Source organism: Podarcis pityusensis (assembly GCF_964106645.2).
Source record: "Podarcis pityusensis genome assembly, chromosome: 10".
Taxonomy (NCBI): Eukaryota; Metazoa; Chordata; class Lepidosauria; order Squamata; family Lacertidae; genus Podarcis; species Podarcis pityusensis.
The window spans coordinates 5,468,399-5,494,239 of record NC_138035.1 but is presented as its reverse complement, the minus strand read 5'-3'; the positions used below and the strand labels follow the sequence as shown (position 1 = coordinate 5,494,239).

Here is a 25,841-nt window from a genome sequence, read left to right as displayed (position 1 = left end):
AACCTCTGCTGTGCTCTCTTCATCAGGTCTTTGCTGTTAGGTTATCTCTCAACTCCATTCCCAGAAATCGAAACACCGAGACCTGTTCCACGCACGTCCCCTCAATAATGAGTGGCTGAATATTCGATTTACGTTTCCTAAAGACCACAATAATATCTTTTGTTTTCTTTAAGTTAAGGAGTAACACTTAGGTGGCCAGCTGAGGCCCTTGTCTTACATAAGAGCTTGCCTGGCTAGTTCAGCAACAGAATCCTCCACTGGATTCTAACCCTCACTGGGTGCAGGACCCCAGGAATTGGAAGGGAGCCAGGAGATCATCCATACTGACCTCACAAGCCCACAGCAATAGGTGACTCGGTTGCTCAGGCTCACCACTTGCCGTCTCACCCCCAGGAGGGAGCTGCTTGCCCTGCCCTCTTTGAGAAACTCCTCGCCCGACTGCAGGAATCACCCCTGACGTCTCTGGTCCGGGATTTGCAGCCCGCCTCTCCCCAGGAGCAACAGCGCTCCCTCCGCCAACGGGTAAGTTTGAAAGCTCGCCCACCCACTTACGAAGCGGGGCCCAAGGCATGGGGCAGTGCCATGGTGTGGGAAGATGGAAGTGTTGCAGTCAGCTCCATCTGGTACGCAGGATGAGACCCCACCTGCCCACAGACTGTCTGGCCAGAGTGGTGCATTCTCTGGTTATCTCCTGCTTGGACTACTGCCATGCGCTCTACGTGGGGCTACCTTTGAAGGTGTCCCGGAAACTGCAACTAATCCAGAATGCGGCAGCTAGACTGGTGACTGGGAGCGGCCGCCAAGACCATATAACACCGGTCTTGAAAGTCCTATATTGGCTCCCAGTACGTTTCCGAGCACAATCCAAAGTGTTGGTGCTGACCTTTAAAGCCCTAAACTGCCTCGGTCCAGTAGACCTGAAGGAGCGTCTCCACCCCCATCGTTCTGCCCGGACACTGAGGTCCAGCGCCGAGGGCCTTCTGGCGGTTCCCTCACTGCGAGAAGCCAAGTTACAGGGAACCAGGCAGAGGGCCTTCTCAGTGGTGGCTCTCGCCCTGTGGAACACCCTCCCACCAGATGTCAAAGAGAAAAATAACTACCAAACTTTTAGAAGACATCTGAAGGCAGCCCTGTTTAGGGAAGCTTTTAATGTTTAATAGATTTTAGTGTTTTGTTGGAAGCCGCCCAGAGTGGCTGGGGAAACCCAGCCAGATGGGTGGGGTATAAATAATAAATTATTATTATTATTAATATTGCAACCTCAGGTGCATGGGACCCATCAGGAGTTACTGGGCTGTAACTTCCAGCAGCCCCAGAAGTCGGCTGTACACAGATTTGGAATTCCGTGTACAAAAGTTTCAGATAAGGTCATCCAAAACAAGCAAGGGGGTGGAGCAACTCCCCTATGGGGAGAGGGTGCAATATTTGGGGCTTTTTTATTGATGTACAAAAAACCCCACAGAACCCTTTTCATGTACGCAACCACAGCGGCGAGGATTTTAATAGCAAAAAACTGGTAAGGTGATGTAATCCCCACAAAAACTGATTGACAAGCGAAGATGATAGAATACAGTGGACGCTTGGGTTGCGAATGTGATCCGTGCGGGAGGCACATTCGCAACCCGCAATGCTGCGTCTGTGCACACGCAAGTTGTGATTCGGCGCTTCTGCGCATGCGCAAAGTGCGATTTAGCACTTCTGCGCATGCGCAACTGCCAAAACCCAGAAGTAACCCGTTCCGGTACTTCCAGGTTTTGGCGGGTCCATAACCCAAAAAAATGCAACCTGAAGCGTCATGTAACCCGAGGTATGACTATATTCAGAACTTGCAAGGATGACTGGGAGAATAAGAGGAGATTCTAACCAGAAATTTAGTGAAGATTGGACAATGTTCAAAGAATATCTTTAAAAGTACTGACAGATTTTGATTGAATCTTGACGTTTAAGGAAATTATAAAGTATGTATAACGTTTATTGCACTTGTAACTTGTTTAGAGTTGTATATTTATCCACTCTGTGTTTACAGTATCTCCAGGCTTTGTTTTGCACATGTATGTTTGTTGCTTGAATGTTTACAAGTCTATCTCCATTTTAGCTATTATTCTAGTAAATTTGGTTTTATATGTATAAGCCAGATTATGGATTATGGGTCATGTAGACTTGCAGGGCCCCCACGCTGCCTGTCCCTGCCAGAGCGATAACAGATCCAGAAATGCTGATTCCTCAATATTCATTTCCAGAAGGAGGAGGTGCTCACATCTGGTTTTATGGGACTTCATTGAGTCTTTAACTTTGATTTGATTTCTAGGGAACTCTGCAGACGGAGCGGGAGTTGCGCCTCACCCAGGAACCGTCCCCATCTGAAGGAGAAGCACTTACTGCAGATGAGATACCTGAGAGAGAAGGCGAGCCTTTGCGGAGGAAACCGGAGACTTCGCAACACGAGAAGCAAAAAGGATTTCAAGATTCAGAGGCTCCTCAGGGCTCCGTAGCTCCTGGAGGCAACCGGAACCTCCCTCAGGACAAAGAGATTCAGGCTGAACAAGGCCTTCTGCTCCAGGAGTTGAGTCCTGATACCTTAGAGACACAGGTTGCGCTGCTGAGGAAATCAAAATCCCTGGGGTCTCTGGAGTTCCTGTTGAGCCAGGATTCGTTGCCCCATGGGTTGTGGGATGTGGAAATCCCTCAGCAAACACCACATGGAGGACTGGAGATGGCCCACCTCCCAGGAGCGCAGGGTAGGGAGATGGAAGCCGTAGATGCCCAAACTCATGGTGACCTCCAGTATATTCCACAGAGGGAAACAGAAGCCCTTCAAGAAAACGAAACGAGGGAAACGTCAGATCTGGAACCTCAGCGGGAGCCCCTAGCGTCTGGGAAACCAGTAGTCCCACACAGTGAGAGGAGTCAAATAGCCTTTCGCACCCAGGGCACACAGTTCCCCGAACCCCCAGAATGGAGAGAGTCAGAGGCTACTCCATCGTGGGACGTCCTTCAGACCCACAAAGATGTCCACAAGGAGTCCCTGGATCCAGACGCGAGACATGTCAAGATTCCGTGCCAGCAGGACCTGAGGTTTCCAGAGCTCTCCCAACTCCAGAGGTTTCTCCGGAAGAAATCAAAATCTCTTGAGCCCCAGCTTTTATCCAGGGCAAGGCCATGGGGGTCACCACAGATTCAGCAGGAGGTATGTGGACCTCAGAAATGTGGATATCCTCAAGCTCTTCAGCCCCAGGAATGGGAAGTTGAGGGAACTTCACAGGCAGAGAAGGAAGGTCTGACGAGCCATGATTTGAGGGCGGGTCCGCAGCGTCAAAAGTTCCCAGAAAGCCGTGACGCACTCGTTCAGGTCCCAGAGCCATTGAGTCTTGAATCTGAGGAGATGGCAAAGTTACAGGGTGTGAGGCAGCTGGAAGGCCTTCACATCCCAGGAGGACCTCAAGGAAGGTCCCATGGTTGCCTGCAGCAGGAACAGGAGCTGACCCAAGCTGAGGAGAAGATGGAGGGCTTGGAAACCCCACAAGGCCAGCAAGGACCAGAACTTTCACATCCTGAAACCCCTCCTCACTGCAGGAATCTGTGGAGGAAGTCAAAGTCTCTTGAGCTGAGGAGGTCGTGGGCTTTTCAACCCCAGGAACTGAGGGAGCCGCACGTCGCTGGCACCCAGCCCCTGCACCCACAAATGGGTGCAGGAGCTGTTCAGGCTCAAGATTGCCAGGAACCAGAGGACTTTGAGGCGAAGAAAGCAAAGAAGGAACAACAGAGCCATCAGGAATTTCCTCAGGAGGCCTTTCAAGAGCAAGGGATGGTCCAGAAAGGGGTGAGGGTTACTAGGCCTCAAAATGTGAACGAAGCACAGGACTTTTCATCTGAGGGAGCAAAGGGTGTCATACTTCCACAAAGGCAGACACAGGTTCCTCAGTCCCCAGAGCGCAGAAGTCCAGAATCTCCGCCTCTTCTGTGGAGAATTATGTGGCAGAAGGCAAAATCGTTTGAGATGAGGAAAAAAGATGTCTTTCTGAGTTCAAGGCCGCGACCAGAGGCTCCAAAGCCGAGCATCCTTTATCGTCAGAAGATGAAGGAAACCTTGGTGGGACAATCAGATGTTCTCACCCAAGGACAGAGACAAGAAATGTCTCAAGAAATGAGGGAGAGGGAAACCCGTCTAGTTGAAAAATCTCCACAGAGAAGTCAACAAATACTTCAGAGCGAGGAAATTTCCAAGAGGGAGCTGGGATGGCCTAGACATTCAGGAGAATCACAGCCCTGTGACACGAAGAGTCTGGAAGACTCACAGACTCCAGAGACTGTGCCACAAAAAGAGATGTGGGGTCCTCAGCCCCAGAGAGACCAGAAACCAGAGTCTCCTCCTCTTCTGTGGGGGGCTCTGGAACTGAAGTCAAAATCTTTTGAGATGAGGAAATCAGAAGAGCACAAGCTGAAGAAGTCACTGATGGTTCTGTCACAGAGAAGACCACCGGTGGGACCAGAAGCTCATAGGCCCCAGGGATGGAATGTTCCAGATACTTGTACTCTTCAGGAACTGAGGGAAGATCAGGCCTCTCAGGCCCAGCCAGAAAATGGAGCATTGCCAGCTCAGAGGGCTCCACCTAAGAGGTTATGTGGTCCAGTTCTAAGGGAGAGGGAGACCTTTCCAGGTCAAGAAACAAGGGAGCTGGAAGCACACCAAGACCAGGGAACCCTACTGAAGAAGACAACAGCTTCTGAGAGCCAGGAAGCACAACAACAACAAAGAGAGCTGGAGCCATCAGAGGACCCAGGGACGGTTTCACAAAGATCAGGGGCTCCACAGTCCCCTCAGCCTGACAAAAAGAAGTTTCCAGAAATGTCTCGGGCCCAGAGAATGCCCGAAATGGTTCTCCAGCCTGAGGAACACAGAAGCCTGGAATCTCCACCTCTCCTGTGGAGGATCCTAGGACTGAAGGCAAAATCGTTCGAGCTGAGGAGGCCACGTCCCTTTCAGACCCAGATCCAGAGAGAGAAGGATGCTTCTTATGGGCAGCAGGGACAAATAACCTCCCAGAGCCCCCAAATCCTAAAAGAACCAAGGAGATCACAGGCCACCCAAACAGACATAGGGAATGATGGCACACAGCCACAGTCAGGGCCAGAAGGGAACCCAAGGGTTCCTCAGCATCAGAAACGTAGCAGTCCAGAAACACCTCCTCTTCTGTGGTGGGCCTTGGAGCTGGCCCAGCAAGAGACACAACATTTGTCGGTCTCTCCTCAGCCCCAGGAAACAGAAATGTCCCCAGCAGCCCAACTCCAGAGGGTGCTACAGACAGAGGCCCAGAAGTCGAAGAAACGTGCGCACCAAAATATTGTTTATCCCCAGGAACCAAAGGAACCAGAAACTTCTCAGGTGCTGGAGAAGGAAAAGAAGGCCCCCAAATCTCCGCAGCCTCAGGAAACTCTCCCTGAGGTGGACTCCAAGTTGCCAGCTTCACAAGGCTTGGGGTCTCAAGGCTTGCGGAGGGCAGAAGCAACTCAAACCCCCAGGAAAACCCCTCAGGCCCGTGATGTGCTGAAGGAGACAAGGGCTGTTCCTGTCCAGAAATCTCCACCGACAGCAAAAGGTCCTCAAGATGTGAAGAGATCCCCAAAGAAGCAGGAGAAACAGGGGTCTTCTCTGCCACAAGGAAAAGTGCCCAAAATGTGTGGCTCCTACAAAGTTGGCTGCTGTCACGTTCATCCATGCCAGGAACTCCAGGGGTGTGATACAAAAGATTGTGGTCCCTCAGGTGAGACGCAGTTCCATTCCCGAAATGAGCTGAGGCTGGAAAGGGCTGAGGCTCTAGGGAGGATTGAAGATAATGGTTGCTCAGCCCTAGAGGGACAGAGTAGGACTGAATGTCTCCTGCCCCCAGGAAGATTACTAGGAAAATCAAAGTCTCTTGACCCAAGAGATCTTCAGACCCAGAAGCCACAGAAACTGAGGGAGCAGGAGTCCCTTAGAGTTCAAAGGCAGCCAGAGACCACAGCCTTTCGGGTTCAGGAAGATCTCCAGATGAAACCACAAAGCGAGACTCAGACCTTTGAATCTCAGGAAGAGAGAAGTCTGGAGGCCTCAGAGGCCCAGAGCACATCACGGTCATCTCAGCCTCAGGGACCAGGTGCAGAAAGCCCTTCTCATCTTCAGAGCCGCTTGGAGAGAGCGTCTGAATCCCGTGAGCTGATGGGGCCACCTGAGAGCTCACCACATAGAGATCCTGAGAACCTCAAGCTCCAGGGAACTGTGGATCCCAAGGGACATTGTGAATCACAGTGCTGTGGGGTCAAGATGGATGACCAGCACTCTGAGGTGGAAGGCACCCTGGGAAGATCTTCCCAAACTTTCCATGTGCAAGAAACCTTTCAGCTTCAGGCAGCTCTGCTAAGGAAATCAAAGTCTCTCGAGCCCCAGGAACTGTCAAGATCACACACTTTTGGGTGCCAGGCTTCAAAGGAACTAGAAACTCCCCAGTCTCTGAGATACGCAGAGGGTTGTCCTCAGGTCCCTGAGAACCAAGCGCTGGAAAACATCACATCTTGCGAAACTACACAGGCGATGAAGAACCTTCTGCAGGACACATCGGTTGCAAAGAACGAAGATGGATCTTCTGTGCAGAAGATGTTGAGAGACAAGGAGGTCTCACACCTTCAGAAGCTTGGACAGAAGGATCTAGGCGCCACCAATGAAACGCAGGAAGACAACCAACAGCTCCAAGGGCAGAAAGAAAATGAAGACCTCCAACCACCAGGAGCTCCACAGACGGAGCAGAACCCTCTGGAGATCCAAGGGCTTTTGCAAAGGGATCTGGAGGGCATTGGTCCGCCAGATGCAAGGCAACCGTGTCTTCTTCAGCTTGAGGAAAGCTTGATGGAGGATGAGACGTCCCAAGCTGAACTGCCTTTATCACATATGGAGACAAAAGACCTCCCACCTTGGCTGGGTCTGGGGAAATCAAAGTCTCTTGACCCGAGGGAACTCCAGGGAAAGGAACTAGGAGATCCCACTAACCTGCAAAACATGGGTATCTCCAAGTCGTGCCACCCACAGAGACAAGGTGAGCTGGAACCTCAGGATTTAAGAGGAGCAGCGGTCCTCCATTCAGGAACCCTTCAAGAACTTCCTCCAAATCACATAGAGGGCCCTCAATTCCAACAAGAACTTGAGTGTGGGACCCAGAAGACTGGACAGGTGGAGAAAGAGCCTCCCCAAGTGCAGGGGTCACTGAGAAACGGGGGAGGGGTTCTTTGTTTCCAAGAACTGAAGGGTGTCCAGATTTTCCACTCCAAAGAATGTGAAGAGCTGGAGGAGCTTCCCCTCCAGAAATCTTCTCAGAGCGAGACTCTTCAGATTCAGGGGTTTGTGCAAAGGGAAGCAGAGCCCCAGGAACTGGTGGAGCCTCAGTCTCTTGATCCTCAAGAAAAGAGGGAGGTGCAAAGCCCTCCACTCCTGAGAAACCTGCTGAGGAAGTCTAAGACACTTGGGCACTGGACCCCAACAAGGGGAGATGGTCTTGTCCAAGGGCCAGAAAGCCCTCGTGACCAACCGGTGAAGGAGCCGCTTCAGGGACTTGTGGGGCAGAAGTCACAAAACACTCAAGGGCAAAGTCAACTGGACCAGAGAACACTGGACATTGCTGAAGGGACTCCAGGGAGTCTTGACTCCCACAGAGAAGGTTACAAAATGGAGGCGGAGAGCATCAAATCCCCCAGATCTCTACCTGTGAGCCAGGACTTCCTTCAGGAGCAAAGAGATGAGATGATCGTAGCTCAGCCAGTCAGTTTGCCCCAGTCCCTTCCTCCTCACAAGGCCCCCCAGGTCGATCTTGAGCAGCTCCCGGAACTGGAAGGGTTCTACCATGAACTGGAAGCTCTTCAGCCCCAAGGGCCAAGGACTGGGGAGGCCCAACAGCCACAAGAAAACAGGGATTTTGGTGAACCAGAGAAGCAAGCGGCAACTGAACCCCAGGGAACCATGGGCCTTGAGATCCCTCAGGAGTGGAGACATTCAGAGTCCCACCAGCCTCCACCAACAGATCAGGAGGCCACTGAGACACGTGAGACACAGCAAGGTCAGCAGAGGATTCCTCAGCCGCCCCCAAGCCAGAAGGGAGTTGAGGGGCCTTGTCAGCCCCCAGGAAGACGTGTGAGATCGCCAAAGCTGAAGGCACCTCAGAAAATCCCGGGGCAAGAATGTTCACCAGAGGCATCTGCCGAGGTTCCAGGGGTGAGCGAACCCCACGTTTTCCAGTCCCAGGAAAGCATGGAGCCACAGGCTGAGTGGGGTTCCCTTAAAGCTGAGGGGAGCATGGCCCAGCTGGAACCCACACCCACAGAGCCCCACGAGCAGCATCGCTTGGAGTTGTGGGGAGTTCTGCTGGGGAGGTCCAAGTCTCTTGACCCTCAGGAGTTGACGAGAACACAAGACCTTGAGGACACCCGGGGAATGAGGAGGGCAGGAGAAGACCCACGTTCTCAGGACAGCGAGATGCCCTCACCCAGAGAGCCACCGACCTACCAGCCGCAGCAAGCTCTTCAGCCCCACAGCAATTTCCCAAACCGTCAGGGAACTCCCGAGGAAGTGCGGGACCCAAACACCCTTTTCCGCCAGAATCTGAGAGAACCCAAGGTCCATGGCATGGGTGATCATTTCCAGGTGGAAGATGGGGTGCAGCGCCATCTCCCAGAAGGCGCAAAGCTGTGCCGGGTGTGCAGGCAACAGGAGCTCCAAGGAGAGGTGGGAGCCCTTGATTCTCAAGGGACGGAAGGACCACGGGCTTTTCAGAGTCAGGAACAGAGATTGAAGGAAGCCTTGCCAGCTGAAGGACCTCAACCAAGGATGCTCTCAGCCCCTGGGATGCACCACTCGGACCAGGGAGATCTGGAGCCTGGAGCGCTGAGCAGAAGGCTGGAGGCATCTCCCCTGTGGGAGCAGGCCCCCATTGGCACCTGGAAGCCCACCGCCATGGCCATGCTGTCTCCTCCCAGCCCTGGAGAACGTGACGAAGAGCCCGTGTGGACTCCAGCAGCTCTTGCTGTGGGCCTGTCCAGAGAGAGCTCCATCTGCATAGCCCAGCCCGAGAGGCGCTCTGGAGTGTCTTGGGTAAGGAGGAGTGTGGGGCAGGTGGGATCGGGGCCTGGTTTAGGGCACAGAAGTGGGGCAGCTGTGTTGCTGGAGGAAAGGGGGAAGCAAGTATGGATATAGGACTTTGATGGCTGGTGCCCACTGGGAGTGGTAGGGTGGCCCAGCAGTTGATGGCACCAGAGACAATGCTAAAAGGTAAAGGTAAAGGACCCCTGACAGTTAAGTCCGCTCGCGAACGACTCTGGGGTTGCGGCGCTCATCTCACTCTACTGGCCAAGGGAGCCGATGTTTGTCTGCAGACAGTTTTTCCGGGTCATGTGGCCAGCATGACTAAGCCGCTTCTGGGGAAACCAGAGCAGCGCACAGAAACGCCGTTTACCTTCCCGCCAGAGTGGTACCTATTTATCTACTTGCACTTTGCTGTGCTTTCGAACTGCTAGGTTGGCAGGAGCAGGGACCGAGCAATGGGAGATCACCCCGTTGTGGGGATTCGAACCGCCGACCTTCTGATTGGCAAGCCCTAGGCTCAGTGGGGTTTAGACCACAGCACCAATGGTGGACTGAGCCAAATAATTGCCACCTCCTGGATTTGTTGGAAGCGAGAAGGAAGGGACAGAGCTGTGCACCCCTTTGATGGAGATAAATTGAGGATTAAATCTATAAAATGTAATTTAAACCTCCTATCCCACATGTGTGGGCAGAAATATGAAAGTAAACAGACTGCAAATCCCTTTTAGCACTTATGCACTTTTGCAGCTTCCTGGAAGCTAGGAATTAGAAAATCAAACCTTTTAACCCTGCTTATTTGTGGTCTGCTGACCTTTCCCCCCTCTGTCCCCTTTGCTAAGAATGAACCACATGTTTTAGTAAAAACAAAAGGTTTACTTACATTTCAATGCAGGCAGCAAATACATCGGAGTAGTATGCAGGTGAAAATTCTCCTTTGTTACAAAATGCAAAATTAGTTTCCAAAATGAAGTCTGGGCTCTAAGAGGAGCCCTCGCTTGAAAGAAGAGAGGGAGAGACTGAGGCAAGGAGGAAGGAGAAATGATTAAGATCTTTTGTTCTATTTTCTGCCACAAGGTATAGGGTGCAGGCCTGTCTTCTCCAGCAATACAGGAACTCTGTGAATCTTAAACTCTCCACAGGCTTATTTAACAAACTTAATGGTCATTATGATTGCAGATTTCCCCACCCCTCCTACCAGCCCTACTGCCCCAAGAGGGTTGCCCCATTGCCACTGCTGAAGCAAGCTTACCACAGGCAGCAAAATGTCTTGGGCTGGCTCCAATCCCACCCTGTCTTGATTCCTTTCTCTGCACCGTACCAGGATGGCGAAGTTGACATGAGTTCCACAGGCTCCATGATTTCTCCGTTCTGGGAGGAGCCAACTGCTTACTCTGAGGCAGACAGCGGCTCCAGGGCGATGGCAGGCAGCTCCCGCAGTGCGGCTGCGGAAGAGGCAGGTGGGCACCAGGTAAGGAAAATGCAGCCTTTGCTTTTATTGATCTCACACCGTAAATTTTCTGAGTCAAGGAGGGAGAAGGTTTTTGGCCTGGGGGCCACATTCTCTCCTTCAGGGGGCATATAGTGGGGTGTGTGTGTGTGTATGTCATAGCTGTCAACTTACAGATTTGAAAATAAGGGACCAGCAGCCTCAGCAGCAACCAAAATAAGGGATTTTCCAGGCACAGCTATGTTCAACTTCTGAGCCCCTCCAAGCCAAAGGCAGAAAGCCCAGCCAGCAGCCAAACGAAGCCTCAAGCGGTGGTTCCCACAGCGCAGCAACCCGGCAAAGGGGATGCAGCAAGGAAAACCACTGTCGCCTCTCCGCTGGGAAGCGCTGAGCAAAGGCGAGTCCCCAGGCAACGCGGCCGATTTGATCGGCACAAGGCATGCAAGCTCCACCCCCCAGTTGTTCTCCGACTCCTTATTGGGTGAGCAACACAGCCAAGCAACACAGTTGGAGGCTCCCTTCTCCCTGGCCAGCAGGGAGGGAGGGAGGGAGAGGAGCTGCTTCCTTTGAAACCTGGGAAATTTAAGGGACATCATCAATAAGAGATCAGTGGGACACGGCGCTGGGATAAGGGACTTTCCCGTCAAATAAGGGACGGTTGACAGCTATGGTGTGTGTGGGTGTGTGTGTGCAGGCACAAAATTGGTCCATGCCCCCCACATCGACATGTCATCTTCGTAAAGTAGGCTGGTTTCTACAACTCACCTGTCCTTTCTGAGCTCCATCCAGGCAGGTTCAAAGTTGGGTGGAAGTTATTGAGGAAGATAGAGGTCTGGCCTGGGGAGAAAGTGGGGTGAGAGTATTTGGGGGGATGATTTCGTAAACCGGTTTGGTTCCGGTGGGAAATGCAGCTCAGGATATCTGGAAGAAGGGCCGGTCCTGAGAGGAGGCAGAGGGAGACCGTGGCCTCGAGCAGCAGATGCTGAACTTTTGCCTCAGGCGGCAAAATGTCTTGAGCCGGCCCTGTCTGGAAGGCCCCAGGTGTGTTGTGGGCGGGCTAGAACTTCCAGCACAGCGGCAGCCAACACGGCGGCCTCCGGATCTTGCTGGACTACAACCCCGGTCCGCCCCAGCCAGCAGGCCCAATGGTTAGGCAAGACAGAGGCTGGGAGTCCGGCCAACGTTTGGAGGGTGCGTTTGCTGCCCCTGCGCCAGTGGGGAGCTTTTCCTTCAGGGTACGGAAGACCTTCCTGACTTGCCTTTGCACCCCTCCACCTTGCCCCCTGCCCTGCCCCACAGCCTCCCCGTCCTTGCCCACCGTGCCGGGAGAAGGCCTTTGTGTGGCTCTCCCGCCAGGAGAAGGAGGCGGCTCTGCGGCGCCTGGCAGAACTTCAGGCCGAGGGAGAACGGCGGCACCAGCGGGACAAGGAGCGCCAGACCCTGCGGGTGAGACCAGGAGCATGGCGGAGAGGCAGTCCGGGGACTCCTCTTGTTTCGAACCCAGCACCCTTGAAATGCCCTGCTCGGGGGGGGGGGGGGCGTTATGATGGCTGTGCCTTCCAACGGCAGAAAGCACCCAACTCTGACTTGCTGCGCATGTGCGCACACAGACCACCTCGTGTTTCGCATGTGCAGGAAGGCGCCAGCTCTCCTTGACACAGCGCTTGCCAACATAGCGCCCACTGGGTGACTACGACTCCCGTCGGCCATGCTGGCTGGGGCTGGCAGGAGTCATAGCTCCGAGTCTCTGGAGGGCACGAGGTTGGCGAAGGCTGCACTACCTATGCTGTGTCCTATCTGTGCACAGATCTATGTAGATAGTGTGGTGCAATGGTTAGAGCAGTGGCTTCCAAACATTTTAGGGCTGCCGCCTTGTTTGTTCCATAAACTCATCTCCAGTTATTCAGAGTAGCACGGACCACTAAGGAGGATAATAAGAAAATTGAAAATGGTAACAATTGCACATTTATTTGAAGCCCAGCAAAAGCTGTTCTAATGAATACAACAAAATTGGTGAACTCGATGGTACCAGATTTGGGAATCTAATAATAATAATAATCTAATCTAATAATAATAATAATATCCCGTCCATCAGACTGGGTTTCCCCAGCCACTCTGGGCAGCTTCCAACAGGATATTAAAAACACGATAAAACACCAAAGATTAAAAACTTCCCTAAACAGGGCTGCCTTCAGATGTCTTCTAAAAGTCAGATAGTTGTTTATTTCCTTGACATCAGATGGGAGGGCGTTCCACAGGGCGGGTGCCACCACCAAGAAGGCCCTCTGCCTGGTTCCCTGTAACCTCACTTCCCACAGGGAGGGAAGCGCCAGAAGGCCCTTGGAGCTGGACCTCAGTGTCCGGGCTGGACGATGGGGGTGGAGATGCAAACCACCAGGAAATGCTGAGACAAATCTTCTCTTCCTTTTCAGTTCCAAGAGAGGCTGTCCATTGCCAAACACCGCAAATCTGAGAACGACCTTCTGGGAAGCAGTCCAGCAGAGTTCTGGCCTCTCCCATCAGAGTACGAGGGCCAGGTGAGGCCATTCCTCCGGGCTCAGGTCGGCTGTCTGTGGATGCCAAGGTCATTTGAGAAACAACAACAATAATAATTTATTATTTATACCCCGCCCATCTGGCTGGGTTTCCCCAGCCACTCTGGGCAGCTTACAGCATATGTAAAAATTGTAAAACATCAGACATTAAGAATTTCCCAATTCAGAGCTGTCTTCTAAAATTTATGTAGTTCGTTATCTCCTTGCCATCTGAAGGGAGGGTCACAGGGCGGGTGCCACTACCGAGAAGGCCCTCTGCCTGGTTCCCTGCAACCTCACAGTGAGGGAACCTCCAGAAGGCCCTTGGTGCTGGACCTCAGTGTCTGGACTGAACGATGGGGGTGGAGATGCTCCTTCAGGTATACAGGGCTGAGGCCATTTAGGGCTTTAAAGGTGAGCACCAACACTTTGAATTGTGCTCGGAAACGTACTGCGAGCCAATGCAGTTCTCTCAGAACCAGTGTTATGTGGTCTCAGCGGCCGCTCCCAGTCACCAGTCTAGCTGCCGCATTCAGGATTAATTGCAGTTTCTGGGTCACCTTCAAAGGTAGCCCCACGTGGAGCGCATTGCAGTAGTCTAAGCGGGAGATAACCAGAGCATGCACCACTCTGGCGAGACAGTCTGCAGGCAGGGAGGGTCTCATCCTGCATACCAGATGGAGCTGATAAACAGCTGCCCTGGATACAGGATTGACTTGCGCCTCCATGGACAGCTGTGAGTCCAAAATGACCCCAGGCTGCGCACCTGGTCCTTCAGGGGCACAGTTACCCCATTCAGGACCAGGGAGTCCCCCACACCTCTCCCCCCCTTTCTGCCTCAGCTGCCAGCCATGGCGACAGCTCCAACACAATTGCCATTTTTATGGAGTACCCTTGAAACCAAATCCCCACTTAAAGTAGGGTCATACTGCAACGTGCCGCATCAGAACTGCTTGCACTCTGCAGCGAGTCCAGAAATACCCGTCCACAGAGGGAGGTGCCTGTTGTGTCTCTGCACGATACAGGGGCTCTGCCTTCTGCCTCCTTCCCAGCAGCTCCTTCCCCATCTCAGCAGAAGAGGTGACCTTGCTTCCGTCACTTCCAGTGCAGGCATGCAACTGAACCGCTCGCCCAGGAAAGAGTGTGCCCACCGCATCTCTGCACGGGACCCTGTTCTGAGTTTTCCAATGTCAGGTTCTGGTTCTTGCAGATTTACTGGGATGGCTCCATGGGTGGGTTTGGGTATCATCTTGCCTAGGCCATGTCTGCGTCCTAAGAGACGTCTCCTTGGCAGCTGTGAGGGGAGCCAGTGTAACTTTGCGTTTCCCGTTCCAGCAAGACCAGGCTGGACAGAAAACCGCAGTGAAACTTCACTTGGAGAAGGTGAAGAGAGAGCGGACCTATGTCATGCAGTCCAAGAGGGAGAGGTAAGGAAGGAGGGGGGGGGATCAATATCTGCCCTGGACCTCTAATCTGTGTCTAGTTCTGTGCACCCCAGTTTAAGAAAGTGGAAAGAGGAGGGCCAGCAAGATGATAAAATTGCCTAGGAACCAAGCCCAATTCAGGGAGTTGGGATGTTTAGCCTGGATACTGGATGTTTAACCTGGGACACGGGTGGCGCTGTGGTCTAAGCCACAGAGCCTAGGGCTTGCCGATCAGAAGGTCGGCGGTTCGAATCCCTGTAACGGGGTGAGTTCCCGTTGCTCGGTCCCTGCTCCTGCCAACCTAGCAGTTCGAAAGCACATCGAGTGCAAGTAGATAAATAGGTACCACTCTGGCGGGAAGGTAAACGGCGTTTCTGTGCGCTGCTCTGGTTTGCCAGTCATGCTGGCCACATGACCCGGAAGCTGTACGCCGGCTTCCTCAGCCAGTAAAGCAAGATGAGTGCCGCAACCCCAGAGTCAGTCACGACTGGACCTAATGGTCAGGGGTCCCTTTACCTTCACCTTTAGCCTGGATAAAAGGAGACTGAGAGGAGACATAAGAGCCATTTTCAACTATCTCAAGGGCTGCCCCACAGAAAAGAGGCTAGGATCTGGACCAAGGGATTACAAGAAAGGATACTGAACATCAGGAAAGAACTTTCCTGGCCGTTCAGCACTGGAAAGGATGATCTCAAAGGGGGTGGACACTCCTTCCTTGGAGACTTTTAAACAGAGGTTGGTTGGCCACCTCTCCGGGATTATTCAGTTGTGATTCCTGCATTGCAGGGGTTGGGCTAGATGTCCCTTAGGGTTCCTCACAACCCCACATATCTGTGATTCTATGAAAGGTGCCCAGGCTAAAAACGCAGGAGGAGCCCGGCTGCTGGCTCAGAACAAGAGTTCGTCCAGCCCGGCGTCATTCTGGCAATCTAGCAGCCTTCGGCGGATTCGCACTACAGTTTCCGTCAGCCCCAGCCAGCGTGGTTGTGTAGCCTGCCGTGTCAGCGGGGGCTGATGGGAATTATAGTTCAGACCACCTGGAGGGCACCAGGTTGGGGAAAGTTGCAAAGAAGCAATAAAAACCAAGGGTATGAGAGAGGCTTGAGAGGCCATCTTTTGTTCCCTTTCCATCAGAACCCCACCTGATGCATGTGAAATGAGAATGATTTTTGAGCATGTGCAAAGTGCATGCCCCTCCCCAACCAGTAAACACTTCTGGGGCGAAGGTGGAGGCTCCCCAAGTGGGGGGGGGGACCCAGCTGAAAAGCCAGCGAAATCCCCTTTGCCAGCGTGGAGTGTCGGACTAGGACCTGGGAGACCAGGGTTCGAATCCCCACCATAGCGGTCAAGCGTCCCTTATTTGGCGTCCAGTTTCTGGGATGCGGGCAGCTCGAGCCCCGCCCACCTGGCTGGGGCCTCGCGCCGGCTCTGCTGCTCTCATAGAATCCTAGAGTTGGAAGAGACCACAAGGGCCATCGAGTCCAACCCCCTGCCAAGCAGGAAACACCATCAGAGCACTCCTGACATATGGTTGTCAAGCCTCTGCTTAAAGACCTCCAAAGAAGGAGACTCCTTGGCAGCAAATTCCACTGTCGAACAGCTCTTACTGTCAGGAAGTTCTTCCTAATGTTTAGGTGGAATCTTCTTTCTTGTAGTTTGGATCCATTGCTCCGTGTCCGCTTCTCTGGAGCAGCAGAAAACAACCTTTCTCCCTCCTCTATGTGACCTCCTTTTATATATTTGAACATGGCTATCATATCACCCCTTAACCTCCTCTTCTCCAGGCTAAACATGCCCAGCTCCCTTAGCCGTTCCTCATAAGGCATCGTTTCCAGGCCTTTGACCATTTTGGTTGCCCTCCTCTGGACACGTTCCAGTTTGTCAGTGTCCTTCTTGAACTGTGGTGCCCAGAACTGGACACAGTACTCCAGGTGAGGTCTGACCAGAGCAGAATCTCCCTCGGCTTCACGTCTCACGCCGGCGGCTCCGGCGAGCTGGGAAGGTCAAGCACAATATTGCAGAGATTTGCAAAAAAGAGAGACAAGCAGCGCAAGCGGGGCCGGAGCGGGCAGCAGGGTGCAAAGGGCGGGAGGGAGGTAGCAAGCTGTTGTCTCCTCTTCTTCCTTCTCTTCCTCCACTCGGCTCTTCTTCCTCCTTTCTTCTAGGCGCGCCGTAGGGCTTGCTCGGTGTCTGCGGTTTTTTTGGGGGGGTTCATTCAGTTCATTCACGGCCGTCGCTTTCCGCGATTGCTTTTAGGGCGGGGGCTGAGGCTTGGAAACACTTCCCCCCCCGGGCCCCGATCACATCTCCCGCGCGGCTTGCTTGTGGTGCCACGCTTTTTGCGCTGCTGGCACCTGCCCTACTCGTCATCCATCGCGGTTGGGGGAAAAAGAAAAGCGGAGACTGCGAGGAGATGGGGACGACTTATATATATTTATGTGCTTTAAAATGAAATGAGAGCAGGCTTCCACGCAAAGGGTTCAACCCGCCGCTTTCCCTCCACGCACAAAGCGCAACTTTGGCAAGGGGAGGAGCAAAACTGTTGCTATTAGCTGAGCTCTTTACTTTGGGACCTGTGATCCCTTATTTTGGCTGCTGATCCCTTATTTTCGAGGCTGCTGGTCCCTTATTTTCAAATCTGCAAGTTGACAGCTATGATCCCCACAGGGGCACAAAGCTTGCGGGGGTGGACGTTGGGCATCTGCCCCCCCCGACTCTCAGCCTTGGGTTGTTGTGGGGATTAAATGAGGAGGGGGAGAACTCTGCACAGCAAACCTCAAACTCCTTGGGGGGAAAGGAGGGGGGGGATGTAAACGCCCCACAAGATCTCTCTCCATCCCGCAGGAACACGCTGCGATTCAAGGAGCTCCTGAACCCACTGGTGGCCGAAGAAGAGGAGATTCCTGAGCAAGAACAGCCTGGAGACTCGTGAACAGAGCAGGAGGAGGACCCGCCCCTCAGATCCTGCCCCCCTTCCGCCTGCCTTCCTGCAGGACCCACCTTCCTCATGGGTTTCTAAGGCTATTGCTATTTCAACTTTCCGAAAGCTTTCAATGGTTGTTCCGATTTCCCCTTTGCAATAATTTTATGGCTTCACCTTTGTTATGAGAATTCTAAGGTCTCAAATATAAATTAAATGCTCATAAATGTACAAGGCGGGACGCGGGTGGCGCTGTGGGTTAAACCACAGAGCCTAGGACTTGCCGATCAGAAGATCGGCGGTTCGAATCCCCGCGCTCAGTCCCAGCTCCTGCAAACCTAGCAGTTCGAAAGCACGTCAAAGTGCAAGTAGATATATAGGTACCACTCTGGCGGGAAGGTAAACGGCGTTTCTGTGCGCTGCTCTGGTTCTCCAGAAGCGGCTTAGTCATGCTGGCCACATGACCCGGAAGCTGTACGCCGGCTCCCTCGGCCAGTAAAGCGAGATGAGTGCCGCAACCCCAGAGTCGGCCACGACTGGACCTAATGGGCAGGGGTCCCTTTACCTTTACCTTTAAATGTACAAGGTAAACACATACATAAGTATGTGAACCATGTGTCTGAAATAGTACAGGAGTGCAATCCTGAAGCCATTTTGACTCTCTCAATGACCTCAAATATTCCTCTGCGGGAAGGGAGGCAAATGGGGAAAGCCTTCCCATTGTCTTTTTGCTTACAAATCCTGTCTTAAGGATGTATTTGTGTATGAATAGGGTGAGCCTGTGACCTGGATTCAGGAACTAAAGTATTAACCATCACAAAAGAATGGCCAAGCTGCCCAGTTAAAGCAATCAGTGACCATTATCAGGTGTTCTGGCAAACAGGATTTTTGCTGTAGACCACCTCCTTCTGTGATGTATAATGCTTTTTGGGGGTGGTCTTGGGCTACAGGGTGGCCAATTTCAAAAGTCTATATAAGGGCTTGAGCACCATTGTTCAGGGTTCTCCTCCCTCCTGCGTGGGGTGAGTGGGGACCCTGTTGCAACAGTTCCTTGAATAAAGATCAGGCTTACTAGCCGCTTTGCTTCTCAAAACACTCTGGTTGGCCTCTGTTATTTTCTGGAAGGGACCCAAAGGCTAATCCGTTTCAACCCCCAGCAATTCCTTCTTGGCTTTAAACTGTTTGCAATATTGTGCAATGCCATCTTTCTATATATTAATAACTTGAATGGTTGCAACCCGCCCTGGGACCTTAGGGTGACGGCCAAGCAATATGTGGTCACCATAATCTTAATACTATTACGTGGCACCCAAATCTCTGAGCGGAGCAATATCCCAGGGCTCAGTTTCCTTGGAACAGGCAACAGTGGAGACCGTGGTGTCTTTAGGATATATGGTTTATTTACACAGCATATATACAACCTAAGCCCAAGATGGAGGGGCTCGCAGACTTAACACTCCAAAAGGTCTTGCTTCTTCCATACTGACAGCCTTGGAATCAAGCGCCAAACAAACTGATCATTGCACTGAACAGCCTTTGTCTAACTCGGAGTTTCCCAAACTTGAGTCTCCAGCTGCATTTGGACTACAACTCCCATCATCCTTGACCACCGGTCCTGCTAGCTAGTGATGATGGGAGTTGTAGTCTGGAGGGGGAAAAAGATTGGGAAACCCATGTCTATTCAAGAGAAGGAATGCCAGTACTTAGCGTGGCAACTACAGCCATTATTCCACAAAAAAACTTGATGCTCCTTGGTTCAGCAATGGAATCCTCCATTGGATTTGAACCCTTGCAGGATCCAGGACTAAAAATATTATTATTATTATTATTATTATTATTATTATTATTATTAGCAATGCCACTTCTAGAAACAACCACATTTTTTGCAGATAAACACAACTGGAAGCTTTTTTCCTCTCCTTTAGTGCGGGGAGGGGACTGCAACGAAACTTCATGGAAATCAGCTTTTCCCCAGCAAAACCTGCTGGAGGGTCCAGGGGCTGAGAGGCTGCAGGAAGAGCCTCTTCCAAAACTGGAAGGAAAGAGCCACAACCCCCTGCCTCTTTGCGAGTGTGTGAGTGTGGAGGTCCTTCACTGCTGGGCCCTGCCGTTCCCTCGCCACGAACCCCTTCGCCTTGATCCGTCCTGTTGACTTGTAACCTGAAGCCCTGTTTCTTTAAGGAAGCTGTAGACAGCGCTCGCTTGGTCCATTTCTCCGTCTTCCCTGAACATCCTCGCCAGCCTCTTCAGGCGAATTTCCAGCTGCTTCCTCTCAAGGGAGTGGTCTCCGGGGATCCTGGCGGCCGCCTGGTACATCTCTAAGGCCTGGCTCTTCATCCCCTTCTTGTGGAGGTGGAAGTCCCCCCAGTGCATGTAGATGGACTGCTGGCATCTCTTGCTGGCTTCCGGGAGCTCCTCCATCAGGTTAAGGTAGATCTCTTCCTCGTAAGCCGGTGACCTCTCACCGTAAGCTTTCGCCAGCTTCAGCTGGGTGAAGATGGAGAAAGGATCCATCTCCAGAGCGCGTTTGAAGCTCTCAATGGCAGGCTCGATGGCTTCTTCTCTGACATCGCCTGGAGAGTGCTCCAACATCTGCAGGTAGCCCATGCCAAGGTCGTAGTGTAGGAGATGGTAGCCGGGATCTAAGGCGATGGCCTTCTTCAGAATGGAAATGGCCTTCTTCAGAATGGAAATGGTACGGGGAAAGTATTGCTGCTTGTACAGCTTGGAGACGATTCGGAGGACTTCGGGGTTCACGCTCTCCCGGGCAACATCGTCCACAAGGAAGAGCGCTCTTTCCGTGTCCACCGCCATAAGTGTCTGAGCCAAATAAGCTTTGGCTTCGTAGTTTTGCGGCTGGCGAGCGACGACTTCTTCCAGCAACTTCTGGGCTTCTTCCCGTTTTTCGGTGGTCCAGGAATGAGTGTAGGAGGCATAAACGGAGATGGCCAGTCCGGCCTGGAACTCCTCGTTGGACTCTTCCGCCTCCAGCGCCTTCCGGAAACATTCTGCGGCCTGGTCCCAGTTCCGGAAGCCCCCGGCCAGGAGGGACCAGCCTTTCTGAGCGTGGACTTCAGGGATCATCGCAGAGTATGCCTCTGGGCTGGCCAAGGACCGGCAGATGTCGTGGATGCGTCCCAGGTAGAGGTCCACCATGTCGTAATTGACCAAGCGGTAGTAGACCCAGGCGTAGTTGCCGTAGGTCACCAGGGCCTGGCGGGAGAAGTTGGTGGGGTGGTCCCGCTTCAGAGCACCCTCTGCTTCTCGGAGGCTGTCCAGGGCCTCCTTGTAGTTCCCCTGGAAGTTCTGGAGGTAGGCCCTCATGGCAAGGTAGGCTCCTCGGTTGCGGTGGGGGGTGTGCTGGGCCTGCGGGGCCAGGGTCTGGAGGATGTGCAAGGCATCCACCTTGTCCTTTATCTCAAAGTCCCAGGTGAAGTGGCACTGCAAGCTCTCGAGCTTCAATCTCAGCGGCCGGCTGCAGAGGGAAGAGGCAGGCAGGGAGGGAGGGAGATCGAGAAAGGGTGAGGGACACTCTTGAGAGGATATACAGTGGTACCTCGGGTTACAGTCATTTCAGGTTACATACGCTTCAGGTTACAGACTCCACTAACCCAGAAATAGTACCTCGGCCTAAGAACTTTGCTTCAGGATGAGAACAGAAATTGCACGGTGGCGGCAGCAGGAGGCCCCATTAGCTAAAGTGCTGCTTCAGGTTAAGAACAGTTTCAGGTTAAGAACGGACCTCACCTCCAGAACAAATTAAGTACTTAACCCGAGGTACCACTGTACGGTCGTACCTCAGCTCCCGAACGCCTTGGGAGTCAAACGTTTTGGCTCCCGAATGATTGAAAACGGGAAGTGAGTGTTCCGGTTTTCCAAAGTTCTTCCTGAAGCCTATCGGAAGCCATGCTTTAGAAGTCAACTTCTGGAATGGATTCTGTTCGACTTCTGAGGTACGACTGTATAATGAATTGTGTGTTGTTGTTTTTTTAAGTACCTTTCCAAAACCAACAAACCGGAGTCCTTTTTGTTGGGGATAATTCAGAGGGAAATTCCCAGGTGTCAAAAAAAGGCTATTTATGTATGTTACTGAAGGGACGCAGGTGGCGCTGTGGGTTAAACCACAGAGCCCAGGGCTTGCCGATCAGAAGGTCAGCAGTTCAAATCCCCACGACGGAGTGAGCTCCCGTTGCTCGGTCCCTGCTCCTGCCAACCTAGCAGTTCGAAAGCACGTCAAAGTGCAAGTAGATAAATGGGTACTGCTCCAGTGGGAAGGTAAACGGCATTTCCGTGCGCTGCTCTGGTTCGCCAGAAGCGGCTTAGTCATGCTGGCCACATGACCTGGAAGCTGTACGCCGGCTCCAGATGAGCGCCGCAATCCCAGAGTCGGCCACGACTGGACCTAATGGTCAGGGGTCCCTTTACCTTTATGTATGCTACTACTGCTACTACTGTGTTTTGCAAGCCCCAAAATGGAAACTGAGCGAGGTCCCAACCAAAGAAGAATGGAAACTTGAACTGATGGAATATGCGCAGCTTGCAGATTTGACATACAGGATAAGAGAGCAAGAAGTATGCATGTTTAAAGAAGACTGGAAAATGTTTACTGATTATGTGGGTGAAAGTTGTATACATTTAAAAACGCCGGCAGCCTTAAGGTCAATTCAACAGGGCAAATAAGTTTTGATGGTGTAACAATGGAATACGGAATGGTTTAGGTCATTCACAATATGCAGGGATGTATGGCAGGCAAAATGAACCATGAAAAGACAGGAAGGGAAGTCAATGATCTGAGGTTGTTTAAATGAATATCTTGAAATGTGAATTAGAAAAATCTGATAAAACTATAAATAAAGAGCGAGAAAGGGTAAAGGGCTGCTGCAGGCAGGAGTTCTTTGTTCAAAAGGGCCCAGAAGATTTAGGATTTAGACTTGGTTGTCACTGGAATGTGGCCTCTTGCCAAAAAAGGAAGGGTCACACCTGTTGCCCCGCCCACTTTTAACAATAGGCCCCGCCCACCCGAGCAGGTGCTTCCCCCTACTGCCTAGATTTGGCCAAAGAGTGTCAGAGTAAAAGCTTCGTCGGTAGAGCAGGAGACTCTTGATCTCTGGGTTGTGGGTTTGAGCCCCACCTGGGGTAAAAGATCCCTGCACTTCAGGGGGTTGGACTAGATGACCCATGGGTCCCTTCCAACTCTACAGTTCCACGATCCTATCTCCAGCCCTACCTGCAGATGCCATCAGGGGACCACAGGATTTTAGAGTTGCAAGGGACCCCAAGGGTCATTTAGTCCAGCCCTGAGATCTTCTGCATGCAAAGCCCAGGAATCTGAGGAAAACAAAAGTCCTTTGGAGGATTTTAAGCAGAGGTTGGATGGCCCATCTGTCATGGATGCTTTAGCTGAGATTCCTGCATTGCAGGGGGTTGGACTAGATGACTCTGGGGGTCCCTTCCAACTCCACAATTCTTTTTTTTTTTTTTTTTACAAATTATAACAATTTGTTTTGTATAAAATTACATTTAAAAGGATCCATTGTGCCACAAAGAGAGAATAGCTCTATAAAGCATATATTGGTTTCTCGATTATCATTTTTATATATAAAAAGACAAAGTTGTGTAGAATTTAGAACAATTTAAAATTGAGAAACAATAGTCTTCTCTATGTTGGTTACTTCATTGTGAAGGAAATGGCCCCCTCTTGGGTTCATACCAGTAAGTGGTTCACAGTGTGAGTGGGAGGCTATGATGTGCCATATTATTGTTCTCTGAAGGAAGCCGGAGGCTCCTACACTTTAGCTCATCTAGTGTTTTCCAGTGTTTGTAGTTATTTGCCAAGTGTTGCATCAGAACAGGTAGATGTGCAAATGCATCCCAAGCATCAAACATGTCCATTATGAAGTAATCAATGAAGGATATCTGAGACTTGGGGATGCTACAGGTGTTTCGATCGAAAACTGGCATAACAACTGGCAGACCCTGTCTCTTTTCTTCATCCGTCTGTGCAAAATTTTCTTCTGAAATCCTCCCAGCCCATTCAATACACAGTTCTAGAGGGCGACATGGATTTGCAGCACCTGCACATTTGATCATCATGCGCTTAATCAACGTCTGGTTATCTGGAATGTTCTTGAGATTGGTTGTACATTCACAGTCACTACCCTCATTCTGTGCTTCTTCCGAGGACATGGGCTTGGTGATGCTGTTCACAAACCTCTTCACATGCTCAAAATGCTTTGTCATTTCTGCCAACTCCACAGTTCTGTGATCTCCAGTGCCAGAGGCAGCACGCCTCTGAGACTGTGAGCACACCATCCTTCAAAGCACATTTAAAGTGCGCACGCACTGCCAGAACCCTGGGAACTGAAGGATGCTTGGAAATGCCCCTCTGATGTGTACAACTGCAGTTAACAGGATTCTTTTTGGGTGGGTGGGTGCTTCAGGGAAACATTCCTGGGGGTTCTTTTCCTCAGTACAGTGGTACCTCGGGTTAAGTACTTAATTCATTCCGGAGGTCTGTTCTTAACCTGAAGCACCACTTTAGCTAATGGGGCTCCTGCTGCCGCTGCACGATTTCTGTTCTCCTCCTGAAGCAAAGTTCTTAACCTGAAGCACTATTTCTGGGTTAGGGGAGTCTGTAACCTGAAGCGTCTGTAACCCGAGGTACCACTGTACTGTGAATGTGGTACATCACGAGGTGCACGGCACCCCATATGCTTAAGTCATCTAGTCCAGCCCTGAGATCTTCTGCATGCAAAGCAGGTGCTCTAACCACTGAGCCACAGCTGCCGCTCTCCTGATGTCGCGGGACTCCCGCTCCCGTTTTCCCCCGGCCCTTGGCCATGCTGGCTACCGAAGCTGGGGTCCAGCAACATCCAACTTGCATTGCCGGGGGGCCAGGCTATTCGGGGTGGGGGTTTCCCTCCCATCTCTCCCCTTCTAGGATTCTAACTCCTGCTGCGCAAAATGCAGAACGGGAGATCTTTAAGCCGGAGGAGTCAGATCTACGTAGGGGGAGTCCCTGCTTACCTCATTTTTCCTTTTCCAGAGAGGAGGCTGAATTTCGCAGGAAGCGAACTTTCCCTCGCCAGCGGTCCAGCAGTCTGCCGGATGATACCTCCGTCTGCAAACTTTTGCCTCGCCCTCTCAGATTATATAAGCAACGCAGTGAGCTCACTCGGACAGAATAGAAACCGAAACTCAAAAGAGAGATCCGTTTCTTGCTTGTGGAGAGGAATGTTCCTTGGCTGCTTGCAAAGTCTCCAAGCGCAACATTTAATTTTAGTTTTTATTTCCCCCCCAAGCGCAACATTTTTGCCCCCCACTCGCGGAAATGAGTAAATCAGGGTTTAAACGGGGGCCATACGGCAAAATTGTATCTTGGCTCTCCCCTGCAATCGATGCAAAGCTCCTCCCGGCTCGTTTTGCTCTCCATCCTTGCCTGCTCGCGCCCCAGTCCGCTCCCCGATTCCCCCGCGCCTCCCGCTCTCCTCCCCATCCCAATCCCATGTCCACAAGGTCGGGAGGGATCCTCAATCCACACTTGCAAGGTCTCCTCTGCTCGGCAGGGAGGCATCTGAGCCAAACAGCTGCCTCCGAACCTCTGCGAGGCTTTGCAGTGTTAGCTGTTGTTGTTTAGTCGTTTAGTCGTGTCCGACTCTTCGTGACCCCCTGGACCAGAGCACGCCAGGCACTCCTGTCTACCACTGCCTCCCACAGTTTGGTGAAACTCATGCTGGTAGCTTCGAGAACACTGTCCCACCATCTCGTCCTCTGTGGTCCCCTTCTCCTTGTGCCCACCATCTTTCCCAACATCAGGGTCTTTTCCAGGGAGTCTTCTCTTCTCAGGAGGTGGCCGAAGTATTGGAGCCTCAGCTTCAGGATCTGTCCTTCCAGTGAGCACTCAGGGCTGATTTCCTTCAGAATGGAGAGGTTTGATCTTCTTGCAGTCCATGGGACTCTCAAGAGTCTCCACCAGCACCAGAATTCAAAAGCATCCATTCTTCGGCGATCAGCCTTCTTTATGGTCCAGTTCTCACTTCCATACATCACTACTGGGAAAACCATAGCTTTAACTATACGGACCTTTGCTGGCAAGGTGATGTCTCTACTTTTTAAGATGCTGTCTAGGTTTGTCATTGCTTTTCTCCCAAGAAGCAGGCGTCTTTTAATTTCGTGGCTGCTGTCACCATCTGCAGTGATCATGGAGCCCAAGAAAGTAAAATCTCCCACTGCCTCCATTTCTTCCCCTTCTATTTGCCAGGAGGTGATGGGCCCAGTGGCCATGATCTTCGTTTTTTTGCTGTTGAGCTTCAGACCATATTTTGCGCTCTCCTCTTTCACCCTCATTAAAAGGTTCTTTTATTCCTCCTCACTTTCTGCCATCAAGGTTGTGTCATCTGCATATCTGAGGTTA

At 51.9% G+C, this 25,841-nt stretch overlaps 2 protein-coding genes across 4 annotated transcripts in view; one reads left to right on the top strand and one right to left on the bottom strand.

Annotated features, from left to right (window-relative positions):
* The window catches only part of LOC308486180 (uncharacterized protein), a 41,240-nt gene extending 22,719 nt beyond the window's left edge, over positions 1–18,521 (top strand). For 2 of the 3 annotated variants that reach the window (XM_081022569.1, XM_081022567.1), the window contains exons 11-17: positions 394–522; positions 2,309–9,112; positions 10,425–10,571; positions 11,850–11,996; positions 12,983–13,111; positions 14,420–14,511; positions 17,353–18,521. In XM_081022569.1, coding sequence (XP_080878695.1) covers positions 394–522; positions 2,309–9,112; positions 10,425–10,571; positions 11,850–11,996; positions 12,983–13,111; positions 14,420–14,511; positions 17,353–17,440 — 7,536 coding nt within the window. In that variant the 3' untranslated portion in view covers positions 17,441–18,521. The remainder of the gene's footprint in view (positions 1–393; positions 523–2,308; positions 9,113–10,424; positions 10,572–11,849; positions 11,997–12,982; positions 13,112–14,419; positions 14,512–17,352) is intronic. The other variant, XM_081022568.1, reaches the window with a different exon arrangement.
* Positions 18,522–18,806: 285 nt separating this feature from the next.
* LOC308486332 (interferon-induced protein with tetratricopeptide repeats 5-like) lies at positions 18,807–24,667 on the bottom strand. The gene is made up of 2 exons (XM_081023098.1): positions 24,455–24,667; positions 18,807–20,903 (listed from the first exon to the last, which is right to left on the bottom strand). Exons 1-2 carry the CDS (start codon positions 24,457–24,459, stop codon positions 19,520–19,522), a joined length of 1,389 nt encoding a protein of 462 aa, XP_080879224.1. The 5' UTR covers positions 24,460–24,667; the 3' UTR covers positions 18,807–19,519.
* Between the last annotated feature and the right edge of the window lie 1,174 nt (positions 24,668–25,841).